Here is a 13,800-nt window from a genome sequence, read left to right on the forward strand (position 1 = left end):
GGGATTACAGGCGTGAACCATGGCTTCTGGCCTTATTTCTTTTTAAAGTAATTTTTAGGCCAAGCATGGTGGCTCACACCTGTAATCCCAGCACTTTGGGAGGCTGAGGCACATGGATCACTTGAGGTCAGGAGGAGTTCGAGACCAGCCTGGCCAACATGGTGAAACCCTGTCTCTTCTAAAAATACAAAAATTAGCCAGGCGTGGTGGCACGCACCTGTAGTCCCAGTTAATCGGGAGGCTGAGGCAGGGGAATTACTTGAACCCAGGAGACAGAGGTTGCAGTGAGTCGAGAATGCACCACTGCACTCCAGCCTGAACATCAGAGCGAGACTCTGTCTCAAAAAAAAAAAAAGAAAAGAAAAGAAAAAACAAGAAATGACAAGCAGAAACATGACAGGAAAATTCAGTGGAAGCTAAAACTAAGGATCTTGAAATATTCCCTAAAACAAGAAACAAATAATGAGAAAGCGTAGAAAAGTTTGTTACAGTGTGGAAGGCTTCCACCCTTAGAACTTAAGGATGATAAAACAAGTGTTGTAAGTAAAAAGTATTGATGGAGACAATGCAGGAACAGGATTTACCTAAATACTTCATATGAATTGAATCATATGATATGTGGCCTCTTGTGTCTTGCTTTTCTTAATGTTTTTATGGTTTACCTGTGTTGTAACATGCATCAGTATTACATTCTTTTTTACGGCTAAGCAATATTCTATCATATGGATATACTACATTTTGTTTATCCGTTATCAGTTGATGAACTTTGGGGCTGTTTCTACCTTTTGACTGTTGTAAATAGTACTGCTATGAACATTCATGTACAAGTTTTTGTGTAGACATATGTTTTCATTTCTCTTGGGTATATACCTAGAAGTGGAATTGCTGGGTCATATGGTAACTCTATGTTTAACTTTTTGTGGAACTGCCAGACTATTTTCCAATTTGGACACATTTTATGTTGCCACTAACAATGTATGAGGGATCCTATTTTGCCACATTCTTGCCAACATTTGTCTTTTTAATTATAGCCATCCTAGTAGGTATAAAAAAGTATCTTATTGTGGTCCAGATTTGCATTTCCCTAATGACTACTGATGTTCAGCATCTCTTCATGTGCTTATTGGCCATTTGTATTTCTCTAGAAAAACATCTATTCAAATATTTTGCTCACTTTTAATTGGGTTGTCTTTTTGTTATTGCATTATAAGTAATTTATATAATCTAGTTACTAGATCCTTATCAGATCTGCAGATATTTTCTTTCATTCTGTGGATTTAAATTTCTTGAAATATTCTTTGAAGCACTATTGAACTACTTTTAACAAATATTTATCTGGGCATGGTGGCTCATTCATACCTGTAATCCCAGCACTTAGGGAGGCCCAGGCAGGTGGATCGCTTGAACCCAGAAATTCGAGACCAGCCTTGGCAACATGGCAAAACCCCATCTCTACAAAAAAAATACAAAAATTAGCCAGGTGTGGTGGCATGAGTCTGTAGTCCCAGCTACTCCAGAGCTAAAGTGAGAGGATCGCTTGAGCCGGCAAGTTGGAGGCTGCAGTGAGCTGTGATGCACCACTACATTCCAGCCTGGACAACAGACACCCTGCCTGAAATAAACACATTCATTAAAAAGACAAATATTTAAAAATTTTAAAGCAAACCAGATTAGCAATGTGTAGTTGGTGTTCATTATTATTTATTTATTTATTTATTTATTTATTTATTTATTTATTTATTTATTTTGAGATGGAGTCTCGCTCTTGTCCCCCCAGGCTGGAGTACAGTGGTGCGATCTTGCTCACTGCAACCTCCACACCTCCCGGTTCATGCGATTCTCCTGCCTCAGCCTCTCGAGTAGCCAAGATTACAGGCATGTGCTACCATGCCCGGCTAATTTTTGTATTTTTAGTAGAGACGCGGTTTTGCCATGTTGGCCAGGCTGGTCTTGGACTCCTGACCTCAGGTGATCCTCCCACCTCGGCCTCCCAAAGTGCTGGGATTACAGGTGTCAGCCACTGTGCCCAGCCGCCTTACAGCTTTAGGAGCAAACGACTGTATACAGACCATGTTTTGAGACTTCCAAACTGAGTCTTGAGTTCATTAAGGGATCCATCATAGTGATAGCTATAGCTGTTATAGCGTTTATATGCCAGGCGCTGTTTGGGCACGCTACATGTGTTAACCTGTTTAACTCTCATAACAATCCTATGAGGTACAGACTGTTATCATACTTACTGCACAGATGAGAAAATGGAGGCAGAGAGGGAGGGTAAGTAATTTGCCTGAAGCCAAAGAGTAGGATACCAGAGATGGGCTCCAGGTTTTGTTGCTTTCAACCACTTGCTATATTGCCAAGGTGGAATTAAAGCATTTCAAAGAATGCCTCCTCCCTCGCTTTGGCGAGAGTAGTGTTTTAACGGTTTAACTGTGAACATTTTTCCTGTCCTTACCGCTCCAGAAACTAGTAGTGCTCCCTGTCCAGGTGTCTTCGTTGCACATTTGCCTTCCCAGTCTGGAGTCCACTCGGCTTCAAGATCCTCTCTCCTCCCCGTGGGTCTGAGCAAGGCTTTACTGCTCTTTGAAGTAACAGCGAAATAGCCGTATGTCTCCCAGGTAGAGTGGTTCTAAATTTTTGGTAGCCAGTGTGCGCTGAGGAACAGCGGATTCAGCCCGGGGAGGCTCAAAGCTGAGCCGTGGGTGGAGCCAGCGGAGGGGGCGGAATGAGTAGCCGTGGCGTACCTACTGTGTGCCGCGTGCGCTGCCTGGAGCGGAACTATGAGCTGGACCTGTCCGCGTTGCCAGCAACCCGTTTTCTTCGGTGAGGCCCGGGCTGCAGAGGGGGCGAAGATGGGGCGAATGGGAGCCGCGTCCCTGAGGACGCGAGGGCTGGCCACACTATGGTCCCAGAAACCCTTTTTCACTTGTAGCGGCTGGTGGTCTGCGCACCACCCGCACCCACTCGGGTCTTCTCCCTTCCACCGAGAGCTCTGTGGGAGTATGAAACCGGAGCGGGATGGAGCTGGCCTCCTGGAGACACTCCTCTCCAGGGAGCAGGGCAGGCCAACCTAATTCCCTAGAGTGCTGAAGGGGGAAAGGAGGGGCCCCAAACTTGGACAGGCTCCTCGCAGCAGCTCGGTTCCACTTTGTCCTCCACAGCTGAGAAGGTGAGCTCCCTGGGCAAGAACTGGCACCGCTTCTGCCTGAAATGTGAGCGCTGTCACAGCGTCCTGTCTCCTGGCGGGCATGCAGAGGTAAGGCCTGGCCAGGGAGTACTGCCCTGTTTACATCACTGCCTCCCACCCGCCAGGTACCAACCCCCAACTTCAGCCCTGGAGGCCTGCCAAAGAGAACCTCAGTAGCCAACCCCAAGACTACCCACCTGGTGGACCCTACACCAGCCAGGATTTTGGGAACCTGGGTTGTAACTGTGGATCCCATGGCTTTGGGAGTCAGGATGGGTGGGAAGCAGCATCACCTTCTGAGCTGCTCTTGCTCTTCCTCCCTTGACCACAGTGGAAATACTGTCATGCCAGCCCATCCCCCACCCCTCCTAGGCCCACCAGACTTAGCCAGTGGACAGACACACCTGGTAGCCTGTCTGGAGGAAAGGCCTGTGGGGCATGGCTCCCGCTGGCCCTGAGTAACCCACTTCCCTCTGCTTGTGCCCAGCACAACGGGAGGCCATACTGCCACAAGCCATGCTATGGGGCTCTCTTTGGACCCAGGGGTAAGTACCAGCCTGAAAGGGGCCAGGGGTCAGCAGAACCCTCCTTGTGGCTGGGAGCTGAGGGCTCAAGCCTGACCTCCCTTATTCTCTCTTCAGGGGTGAACATTGGTGGTGTGGGCTCCTACTTGTACAACGCCCCCACTCCCAGCCCTGGCAGCACCACTCCTCTCAGCCCCAGCAGCTTCAGCCCTCCCAGGCCAAGGACTGGCCTCCTCCAAGGCAAGAAAAGTAAGTAAGGCTGCGCTCAGCTCCTCCCAGTCCTCCTCCTGACCCTTCCCCAAGCTCGAGCGGAGGGTGGGCCAGGTGACAGTCTCCTACCCAGCCCTCTGCTTCACATTCTCACAACTTCGTTCTTGGCAAAGTCATCTCTATCTACCCCCGGCTTTTTTTCTTTTCTTTCTTTCTTTCTTTCTTTCTTTCTTTCTTTCTTTCTTTCTTTCTTTCTTTCTTTCTTTCTTTCTTTCTTTCTTTCTCTTTCTTTCTTTCTTTCCTTCCTTCCTTCCTTCCTTCCTTCCTTCCTTCCTTCCTTCCTTCCTTCTTTCTTTCTTTCTTTCTTTCTTTCTTTCTTTCTTTCTTTCTTTCTTTCTTTTTCTTTCTTTCTTTCTTTCTTTCCCTCATGTCAGCTGCTGAGTTAAGATGTAAATTGTTGGGAGGCCAAGGCAGGCGGATCATGAGCTCAGGGGTTTGAGACCAGCCTGGCCAGCATGGTGAAATCCCGTCTCTACTAAAAATACAAAAATTAGCTGGGTGTGGTGGCTGGTGCCTGTAATCCCAGCTACTCAGGAGGCTGAGGCAGGAGAATCATTTGAACCCAGGAGGCGGAGGTTGCAGTGAGTCGAGGTCACGCCATTGCACTCCAGCCTAGGCAACAGAGCAAGACTCCATCTCAAAAAAAAAAAAAAAAAAAAAAAAGTTAATTGGGCAGACAGCATTATCCCCTCTCCTTGCATCCTCGCATTTTACAGGTGAGGAAAGTGAGATCCAGACAGGGCAAATGACCTTGTCCATTCACAAAGCTAGTCAGAGGCAAAGCTGGCCAGGAACTTAGGTCTATCCCAGGCCAGGGCCGTGGAAGGAATAACCTACAGGAGAGGAGTCATTGGGATAAGGCCAGCCTCTCACATTCTTCAACTTTTCTCCTCTGGTCCCTGTTCCTTCCCTCCATTCCCTGAAGTAGGCAGTGATGCTATGCTCCCTAACACCTGACACCCATGCCCTGGCCAGCTCCTGTATCAGCTCAAGTTTCCTGAGGATTGAGTTGCTAGCAGGGTTGGGATGGTGTGTACCTGAGCCCCTGGGAGGATGACAAGGAAGCAGGTAGTCCCTAATACACATAGGGATGGGGCAGGAGGTGGAGTCAAAGGGGGCTCAGTTCCGGGCCTATAGAAGACAGATTTTTGGGTGCCTGGGTTGGGCACTCTGGAATGAGCATGGCTTTTGGAAGAGGACAGTGCCATATGCAGGCAGGTGCTGGTGGGCATCTCCACCTCAGACCTACCCAGGGCCTCTTCCCTTAAAGGCCCTCCCCATATGAAGACATTCACTGGAGAGACCTCGCTGTGCCCTGGTTGTGGGGAGCCCGTCTATTTTGGTAAGTGACAGTGGAAAGCTTGGGGAGGGGGATAAAGGGTGGGCAGCAAGGGGCAGGGAGGTGATCCAAGGCAGGTGGGTCTCCCTACTCTACCCCTACCTAGAATGGAAGCACTACCACTTCTCTCCACCACCAGCTGAGAAGGTGATGTCATTAGGCAGAAATTGGCACCGACCCTGTCTGAGGTGCCAGCGTTGCCGCAAGACCCTGACTGCTGGGAGTCATGCTGAGGTGAGCAGGGCAGGAATGAGTGGTTGTGTTGGGAGGAGGCTGGAAATGGGAAGAGAACCAGGCTGAGACTGCTCTCTTTCTCTCTGTGTCTCAGCATGACGGAGTCCCCTACTGCCACGTCCCCTGCTACGGCTACCTGTTTGGCCCCAAAGGTGGGCAGCCCCATCCCAGACACTGGGCCTAAACTATGGCATGTACATGGTCTGTGGGGATGTGTGGACAACTTCCCCCGTGGTTAAGCATACCCTGCCCCCCACCCCAGTTCCCTCCAGCCCTGAACCCTGCACTACAGACCTAAGGCCTTTGGTGATAGGGCTCTCTCTCTCAGGTGTGAACATTGGCGATGTGGGCTGCTACATCTATGACCCAGTGAAGATAAAATTCCAATGAGACGCTCACAGAAAAGGTCACCCTAACTCAGGCCTCCCATCATGCCCCTCATGATCCAATGGGAGCTACAAAAATCTCCAGTCCCATGGGGGTTGGGGATGGTGGGATTGTGGGGACCTGGGCCTAGGTTCCATGGTAGGCCAGAGAGTCTAGACTTTCTCTGCCAATTTTTCCCTTTCCCATTTCTATCTGGTTAGTGAACAGCACATTTTGAAGGGTATCCTCCTCCTGGCCATCACAACCCCTTTCCCCAGCACATTCTAGAGCTTCAAGGTACTCATAAAACTTGTGTTTATTGAATTTCTGCCTCTCTGGCTTCTCCAATAAAATGTTGGCTCCCATGCCTTCAACTCTTCTTTGGGCATGAGACCAGTGGGTTGGAGGATGGGGAGTGTGGGGCTTGGGATGACATGCATTGCCCAGCAGGGTGCCTCGGAGGTAGCAGGGCCAGCCATGAGAACAAAAAGCTATGTTCTTTTTGTCCCTTGGGCCTGGCATTGGCAGTCCTAGCACCACACAGTAGACAGCATGCCCACTAGCCCCATTGGTACCAGAAGTCTCATATGCTAGTCCTTTCTTTAGCACCATCTCTAGAAGAAGCAGAAGCACCTTATTCAGTAACTCATTTGAGCATGGCAACAGATCCTATGGTAAAACCTGCCAAGAGGCTTCATTATCCATTTGGGAGATGAACAGACTGAGGCCCAGAGAGGGAAAGCCACATGCCCAAGGTCACACAGCAAGTTAATGGTGAAGGTGTTATCAGAGCCTAGGGCAGACTTGGTGGCTTCCTATCCAGGGCTCTTCCCACAGCTCTTCACCACTACCCCAACCCAAGGGGCACCTTTATTTACAGAATCCTCCCCAGCCATGAGAGGGGTGTCCAGCAGCCACTGCATTCTGGGAAGTCAACTGTTCCTAGAAACCAAATAATCAAGGTTGGAGGAGCACAGGGTGGGGGTACTGGCGGCAACTCCAGCCCTAGGCAGAGGGTTCGATACTCCCAGCCTGAGTTGCAGGGCCTGCCCTTCTGCTCTCCCAGCCCCTGCTGCAGAGCTTCTGTGGAGGGCCTGCCTCCGCTCCCACTTAGTTCTGGACCTGCTTCATGGGCATCTCTTCCTCCTGAAGACTGGTTGGGACACTAGGGAGGAAGGAGTCGTGAGCAATGGTGGGATTTAATCCCCGAGCCTACCACCCCAGCCTGCCCCATCAGGGCTGTCCCAGGGCTCTCCCTAGTTTCTGTTATACAAATCCCTGTACAAGTGACTCACACACATGCTTGTACACACCCCTGATGTGTAGGCATACTTGAGTGTGCACACATACACGTCTTCCTGAACAGCCTAATGTATTTGTGTTCATACACACATATGGACTCATGTACACATTTATGCTTGCAGTTTACATACCCCCCATCATGCACCCTGAAACACTCACCTGTGCACACTCACATACATGCACCAAGTACATATATGCAGATATATTTTCCTGTCTGAATCCTAAAGTGTTAGGTATCTGAGCACCTGCATCCATAAGAATGTGCTCACACGTACACAGACACAGTCCTGTGCACACACCTCTTTCTCTCCACGTCCTGGATGGTTTCTGGCAGCTGTGCCTGCCTCGTCTCTGGCAGCAGGAGGGCGGTGCCGGCAGCCAGCAGGGCGATCCCCCCATAAGCAAGCTTGGGCAGTGACAGCCACACTCCATCCAGCAAGGCCGCCAGTGGGGCCAAAGAGCCCCCCAGCCGGCCCACCAGTGCAGTCAGCCCCATGCCTGTCTGTCTGTTCAGAGAAAGAGGATGAGGGAGGCAGACAGTGTTCACACCTACCTGGGGTCATGCCCCACAGGGCTTCTCTCCAGGGTTGGCAGGCCCTGATACTGCCTTCTCCCCATATAGCTCAGAAAACTAGGACTTCTTTCAGTTGGTTTTCCCACCCACCTTCAGGCCAGGAAACCCCAAGTCAGCACCCACCAGAGGACAGGGCCCCGTTCTGACAGAGTACCAACCAGGTACCACTGAAAGAGAAGACAAGCCACCAGACTGGGATAAGGAAAGAGTGATATGGAAGGTCAGTACTTTGTACAGGCCCTGCCATGACCAGATGCCTAGAAGTTTCCTTTTCCTACCTCCCAATAGCTAGCTGAAAGACCCTCCGGGCCTTCCAAGGGGTTGCCCTTGGGACAGTCCTCAAGGGCATCTCTGCCTTCCAGGGGTGAATGGGATGGGGGTGGGCAGATGGGGCTTATTGGGGCTGTTTTCTTTTTATTATTATTCTTTATTTTTATTTTTTTTAATTTATGTGTTTATTTGAGACAGCGTTTCTCACCCAGGCTAGAGTGCAATGGCATGATCTCGGCTCACTGCAACCTCCGTCTCCCAGGTTCAAGCGATTCTCCTGCCTCAGCCTCCCAAATAGCTAGGATTACAGGCATGTGCCACCGCACCCAGCTAATTTTGTATTTTTAGCAGGGATGGGGTTTCACCATGTTGGTCAGGCTGGTCTCGAACTCCTGACCTTCAGTGATCCGCCTGCCTTGGCCTTCCAAAATGCTGGGATTACAGGCGTGAGCCACAGCACCCAGCCTTGGGGCTGTTTTCTTAAGGAGGCCCAGAGAGGATGACTGACGTGGCTTAGGGTCACATAGTATAGAAGATAAGATGCCCTGCCTTCTCCAAGACTAGGGCAAACACAGAGGGCCCTGATTAGTTCTGTATTCTGGGTGTAGCGTAAAGAATGAGTGAGAGGCTGGTTGCAGTGGCTCATGCCTTTAATAGTGCCTGTAATACCAGCACTTTTGGAGGCTGAGGCGGGAGGATCGCTTGAGGCCAGGAGTTTGAGACCAGTCTGGGTAATATAACAAGACCCCATTTCTACCAAAAAAAAAAAAAAAGGGACTGAGAGAGACCAGGCTGTGGCGTGTGTATGTAGAAGTATTGGTTAAGACATGTGACTAACAAGCCCCATACCCCAGGTTGGTTACAGGTTTCCTTACCTGAGCACCGTAGGGTACAACTCCGAAGTGAACAGGTAGGCAGTGGTGAAGGCAGCTTCAGAAAAGCCTTTCCCCATCACTGCCAGGACGGTGCTCCAGGACTTCATGTCTGGAGGGAAGCGGGTTCAGATCGTGAGAGGGCCTTGGAGGAGAGCCAGGGGTGTTCTGGATAGGGTGCAGAGTCTCCAGAGTGGGCCGAACTTAAGTGGCAGAGAGTCTGAGCTCACTGGGTAAGAGTGGGGAGCTGGGGGGAGGAGTGGATTCTTGGCCAGGAAGTAGGTCTCCGGGGAGTGGGCAGGGTTCCTGGCCCTTCTGGGGTGGGCAGAACCTATGGGACTGGGCTCACCGGAGGACACTAGCAGTCTAGTGCCAAGCGCCAGAGCCGTGCCCAGCAGTGTCCCGGCTTGCGTGAGGCGGCGTCCTGCGTGGCGCACCGACAGGTAGACCAGCAACTTGAAGGGCAGTTCCACGGCCCCAAACAACAGCTGCGTCTGGTACACATTCAGCCCCAGGCCTGACACATCCAGACTCAGGCCGTAATAAGAGAAGTTCACTCCGAACCTGAAAGGAGTCGCTCAATCTCCTTCCATCTCCGTGACCCCCCTCCCCCTACCAGGACCTTCCCTGATATCCATAATGCCCTCCGAGTGTGCAGCAGGCGCCAGTGGTCAAAGCACCTTTACCCTAATTTTCACAGCAACCCTGACATGGAACTGACAACAGTCTGTTTTACAGAAGGGACACTGGGGCTCTGAGTGGCTAAGTGATCCATCCCTTTCCAAGTAAGGAAGTGGGAGTCTGAACTTGAGCCCATGTGCCTCTGCTGCCTGCTTCATTTTCTGACTTCCCCAGGCAGATCGCCCACTGAGGCTTATCCTCCTGCCGTCCACGGCAACACTCTACTTGTCCCTCAGAGCCTTTCTCACACTCAGCACCTGCCTGGAGTTTGCTCCTCCCTCCCACCACACCCACACCAGCCTCCTCACCACACCACCACGCAGCACAGTGAGATGTGTCGGAGCCGTGGCGTGCGGAACAGGTCTAGGTATGAAGGTCTTCGGACCGCCCGTTCCTCGGCAGCCACTTTGCTCACAGCCTGGTAGGGAAGGAGGTGAGGTTGTAATATCAGAGTTGGCTATGTGATCTCAATGGGATACAGTACTCTCCCCCCACCCCTCTCTATTCCTCCCATATGCAGTGGTAGGGGTGGAGATGCACATGGCAGCTGAGAAGAGTAGGTCTCAAATGATGGATGTGGCCCACCGGAGCCAGGTAGGACATCCTAAAGAGTTCGGAACTCTCCATGGGGGCCCAGGGGCTTTTCCTGCCATATATGGTGGGCTGTGGGAGGGGAGCCCACCCTCCACACACACATACATGCATGCTCACAAACACATTCACCCTCACCTCCTGGCTGAGGCTGTCCTCACACACTGGCCGCCCATTGAGCCTGGCACAGTGGAGCAGGTACCTGTGGGCCTCTTTCACACGGCCCTGAGTCAGAAGCCAGCGTGCAGACTCAGGCACCCACCTAGGAATAGGCAGGAGGCCCTTCAGCCAGAAAGTCATGACCCTAAGCCACATGTTCCTGGACATACTACAGGCTCTCAACTTCCAGGGTCTTGCTCATGTAGTCTTCTCAGCCTGGAACATCAGCCCCTCCCCAAGCCCTCCACACTTGACGAGCTTTTATTCATCTTTCAATGCTCAATTTAAAAGCCACCTCTGGGCTGGGTGCAATAGCCCATGCTTGTAATCCCAACACTTTTGGAGGTCAAGGCAGGAGGGTGGGTTTGAGCCCAGGAGTTCAAGATCAGCCTGGGCATCATGGCAAGACTCTGTCTCTACAAAATATCAAAAAATAAATATTAGCCGGATGTGGTGGCACACGCCTGTAGTCCCAGCTACTCAGGCTAATGCAGGAGAATCACTTGAGCCTGGGAGGTTGCAACTTCAGTGAGCTGTGATTGTGCCACTGTACTCCAGCGACAGACACAGCAAGACCTTATCTCAAAAAATAATAATAATAAAGACAATAAAACACCTCTTCCCACACTTCCTTGCTCAGGCCCAGGTCCTCTATAGCCTGGGAGTCCCTTACTCGACTGAATTAGCCTTACCCTCAAAACCAGCTCCCAGCACCAGCCACTCACTTCTCCCATGGGTGGAAGGAGGGAATAGGATGAAGGAGGGATAGACATGTAGACATATCCAGAAGGGGTACCCAAGGTCAAGTCATCTTTGGGAGGCAATGTAGTGCCCACCCTGCCTGTCCGCCCACTCTCCTGCCTGAGATCCCCACCCCCATGCTGGCCCTGCCCCTATCCCCAACTCTGTAAGATGCCAGCCTCAATTTATGTTTGGCTCTGTCTTTGTCTCTCTGTATCTATCTTGTTCTCTGTTTCTCACTGTTCCTTGCCATCTTCTTTCTGTTGATGTCTGTCTCTCTGTCTCTTTTTCTCTGTCTCTTTCTGTCTCTTGGTCACTTACTCTGTTTCTCTTTCACTTCATCTCTCAATCTCTCTATCTTCAAATCTCAAGCTCTGATTAATCTCATCTTTGACTTCCTGTATCTCCCGTTCCTCAGCTGCCTGCAGTCCTCACCAGAGGCTGAGGATGCCTGGGGCACAAGGCAGGGTGACAGCTAGCAGAAGCCATCGCCAGTCCCGTATCAGGTACCCAACCAGTGCCAGCAGCATCACGCCCCCTGTCCAGAAGGTGCTGCTCAGGACTCCGGCCACGGTGCGGTGCTCCACATCCAGCCACTCCAGCTCTGGCCCGGGGCAGGAGACAGGAAGTTGGTTAGTGAGGACCAGATGGGCTCAGTCTCACTCTGACAACTGCCTTCTTCCAGCCCTCTAGGTCCTGCCTGTTTCTTGCCTGCCTCACCCAGTGGCATCACGATGATGGTAAAACCAGCCAGGGCTGAGCCAGTGAGGGTGCGGGTGATGGCGAACATTACATAGCTGACGGAGGCTGCAGATGCCAGGCCCAGCACCAGGGTACTCACGTAGGCCACCAGCAGCAGACGCCTCCGCCCAAACCTGCAAAGGGGTCATGCAGGATCAGTTCCCTGTGGAAGGAGGTTCTAAGACATAGTAGACTAGGCTCATACCCCAGCTAGTGGGGGACAGTTCCCCCAGCTAGTTTCTTATTGGCCCAGTGCCTCACCCCACCTGTCAGACAGATATCCAAAGGCCACAGCCCCCACCAGCACACCGGCGAAGAAGAAAGTGGATGCAGCTCTGTTCAGGCCTTTCTGCTCACACACCAGATCCCACTGCAAGGACAGGCAGAAAGGGACCTGCTGTGAACATCAGCCCTCTCCAGCAGGCGCCAGCTCCTCCTCTCCAGACCCTGGAGCCTTCTGAGGCAAGCTCTGCCATTCTGGTACCTCCGTGCCAGATAATAAACCTCCCAGCGATTCATGCCAGCTTGGGGAGTAGGAAAGTTTGTCCCTCCCCAGTCCTGCAGCCTCAGCTTCTTCCCAAGGAAGGCCTTGACCTGCTGCCTCCCAGGGAGACTCTGCCTCCACCGACATTCCACCTCCAGATGGATTATGTAAATACCGACCTGGGACTGGAAAAGAGGAAGGGAGAAAAGAAGGCCTCTATTGTTTCTCCACCTCTTGCTGCAGAAATCGCCTTCTCAGCTCTTTGTCCCAACTCTGTGAAGCCACTTTAGCCTTTCCCTGCCTTAATCACCTCCCAATTAATGATGATGATAACAGTTCTTGTGTAGGAGCCTGTTACTACAAGCCATGAACTAAAAGTGCCTTATAGTCATAGCTCCCATCTACAGATTGGTAAGCTGAGACTTTACGAGGTAAAGTAATACATCTAATGCCTATACAGTAACCACCCAAGGCAATGGCAGGCCTATCCCTCTCACATGTCTCTCAGATTCTGGGCTTAAGTACCTCAGTTGCAATGGTAGAGGAGAACTCTGAGTGGTCGTACTCCCAGCCCTGAGAGCAGGGCACTGTGGCAGGTTCATCCTCCAGCTCCCCACGGCTCTGCCTTTCTTCCCCCAACGTGGTGTTGGGGAGAGCCTGGGGGTAGGCAAAGCGGAGGCAGGAGCTAAGCGTGCCATCGGGCTCCCGGGGAATGTAGGCCTCCGACCACACATCCTGATGGCTGAAGTTGGCAGGGGCACCCGGCAGGGCACATCGGTGGGCAGGCACGGCAGCCAGGAAGATGGGCAGGAGGAAATGCAGTGGTAGCAGCACTCGGGGCAGGGCCAGCAGTGCCACATTCCGCAGTTGGAAGGGCCCAAAGCCGCCCACCTGCTCCAGCAGCTCCTCAAAACCCATGCTGCTCACCCACCAACCGTTTCAGGTGCAGCCTCCTTCTAGTATCCGGCCAGCTCAAACTGCCCACCGCATAGACCCTTGGACCCTGGAGGCGGGAGTGGATGGACTGAGTGGAGAGCCTGCAGCCAGAATCCAGCCCTCAGGGGCCGGCCCAGGACTGGGCCCTCCCCAGCCACCAGATCTCCAGGGACCCCTGTCTTGCCTGGTGCCTGGGGGAAGGGGAAGCCATCCATTCAGAGGTCACTGGCTCATGGCTCTGGGGCTTACCCATTAGTGTTCAAGGACCAAGGCTACCATGATGAGGTAACTGAGTGACGGCATAGGAGGTGAGCCCCTACCCCCTTGGTCAGCAGAGCTCCCAAGATCCCTAAGAAGAGGAGGCCCCTGGGGCCTGGGGCTAGCTCTCCCAGGGTGCCCTTTGTCCTATGAGACCTTAGATCAGCCTTGCCTATTTGCAGCTACAGCCATGGCCTGGCCGACAGCCCAGGATTCAGAGCTGAAAGCTGGATCCTAACCAGGTTTCTTTCTGCTGAGCCATGAGGCCTCC

General features: G+C 52.0%; 2 protein-coding genes across 4 annotated transcripts; one reads left to right on the forward strand and one right to left on the reverse strand.

The window, feature by feature from the left end:
* The first annotated feature begins 2,725 nt into the window (after positions 1-2,725).
* Positions 2,726-6,279, forward strand: CRIP3 (cysteine rich protein 3). Its single transcript, XM_026455465.1, has 9 exons — positions 2,726-2,823; positions 2,933-3,060; positions 3,162-3,256; positions 3,675-3,732; positions 3,829-3,960; positions 5,252-5,323; positions 5,460-5,554; positions 5,649-5,706; positions 5,883-6,279. Exons 1-9 carry the CDS (start codon positions 2,726-2,728, stop codon positions 5,942-5,944), a joined length of 798 nt encoding a protein of 265 aa, XP_026311250.1. The 3' UTR covers positions 5,945-6,279.
* SLC22A7 (solute carrier family 22 member 7) lies at positions 6,219-13,352 on the reverse strand. 3 transcript variants are annotated; one of them, XM_023213065.1, is made up of 11 exons: positions 12,861-13,352; positions 12,515-12,520; positions 12,118-12,221; positions 11,831-11,985; positions 11,546-11,714; positions 10,349-10,472; positions 9,928-10,037; positions 9,288-9,502; positions 8,942-9,050; positions 7,522-7,728; positions 6,689-7,085 (listed from the first exon to the last, which is right to left on the reverse strand). In XM_023213065.1, the coding sequence occupies exons 1-11, from the start codon at positions 13,251-13,253 to the stop codon at positions 7,031-7,033; spliced, it is 1,647 nt and encodes a 548-aa protein (XP_023068833.1). In that variant the 5' UTR covers positions 13,254-13,352; the 3' UTR covers positions 6,689-7,030. The 3 variants fall into 3 exon arrangements, with proteins under 3 accessions (XP_023068834.1, XP_023068833.1, XP_023068835.1); XM_023213066.1 differs by lacking the exon at positions 12,515-12,520 and having other exon boundaries at positions 6,219-7,085; XM_023213067.1 differs by lacking the exons at positions 6,689-7,085; positions 7,522-7,728; positions 12,515-12,520 and having other exon boundaries at positions 8,830-9,050; positions 11,822-11,985; positions 12,861-13,314.
* Positions 13,353-13,800: the final 448 nt, after the last annotated feature.

The sequence above is a fragment of the Piliocolobus tephrosceles genome, chromosome 5 (assembly GCF_002776525.5).
Source record: "Piliocolobus tephrosceles isolate RC106 chromosome 5, ASM277652v3, whole genome shotgun sequence".
NCBI lineage: Eukaryota > Metazoa > Chordata > Mammalia > Primates > Cercopithecidae > Piliocolobus > Piliocolobus tephrosceles.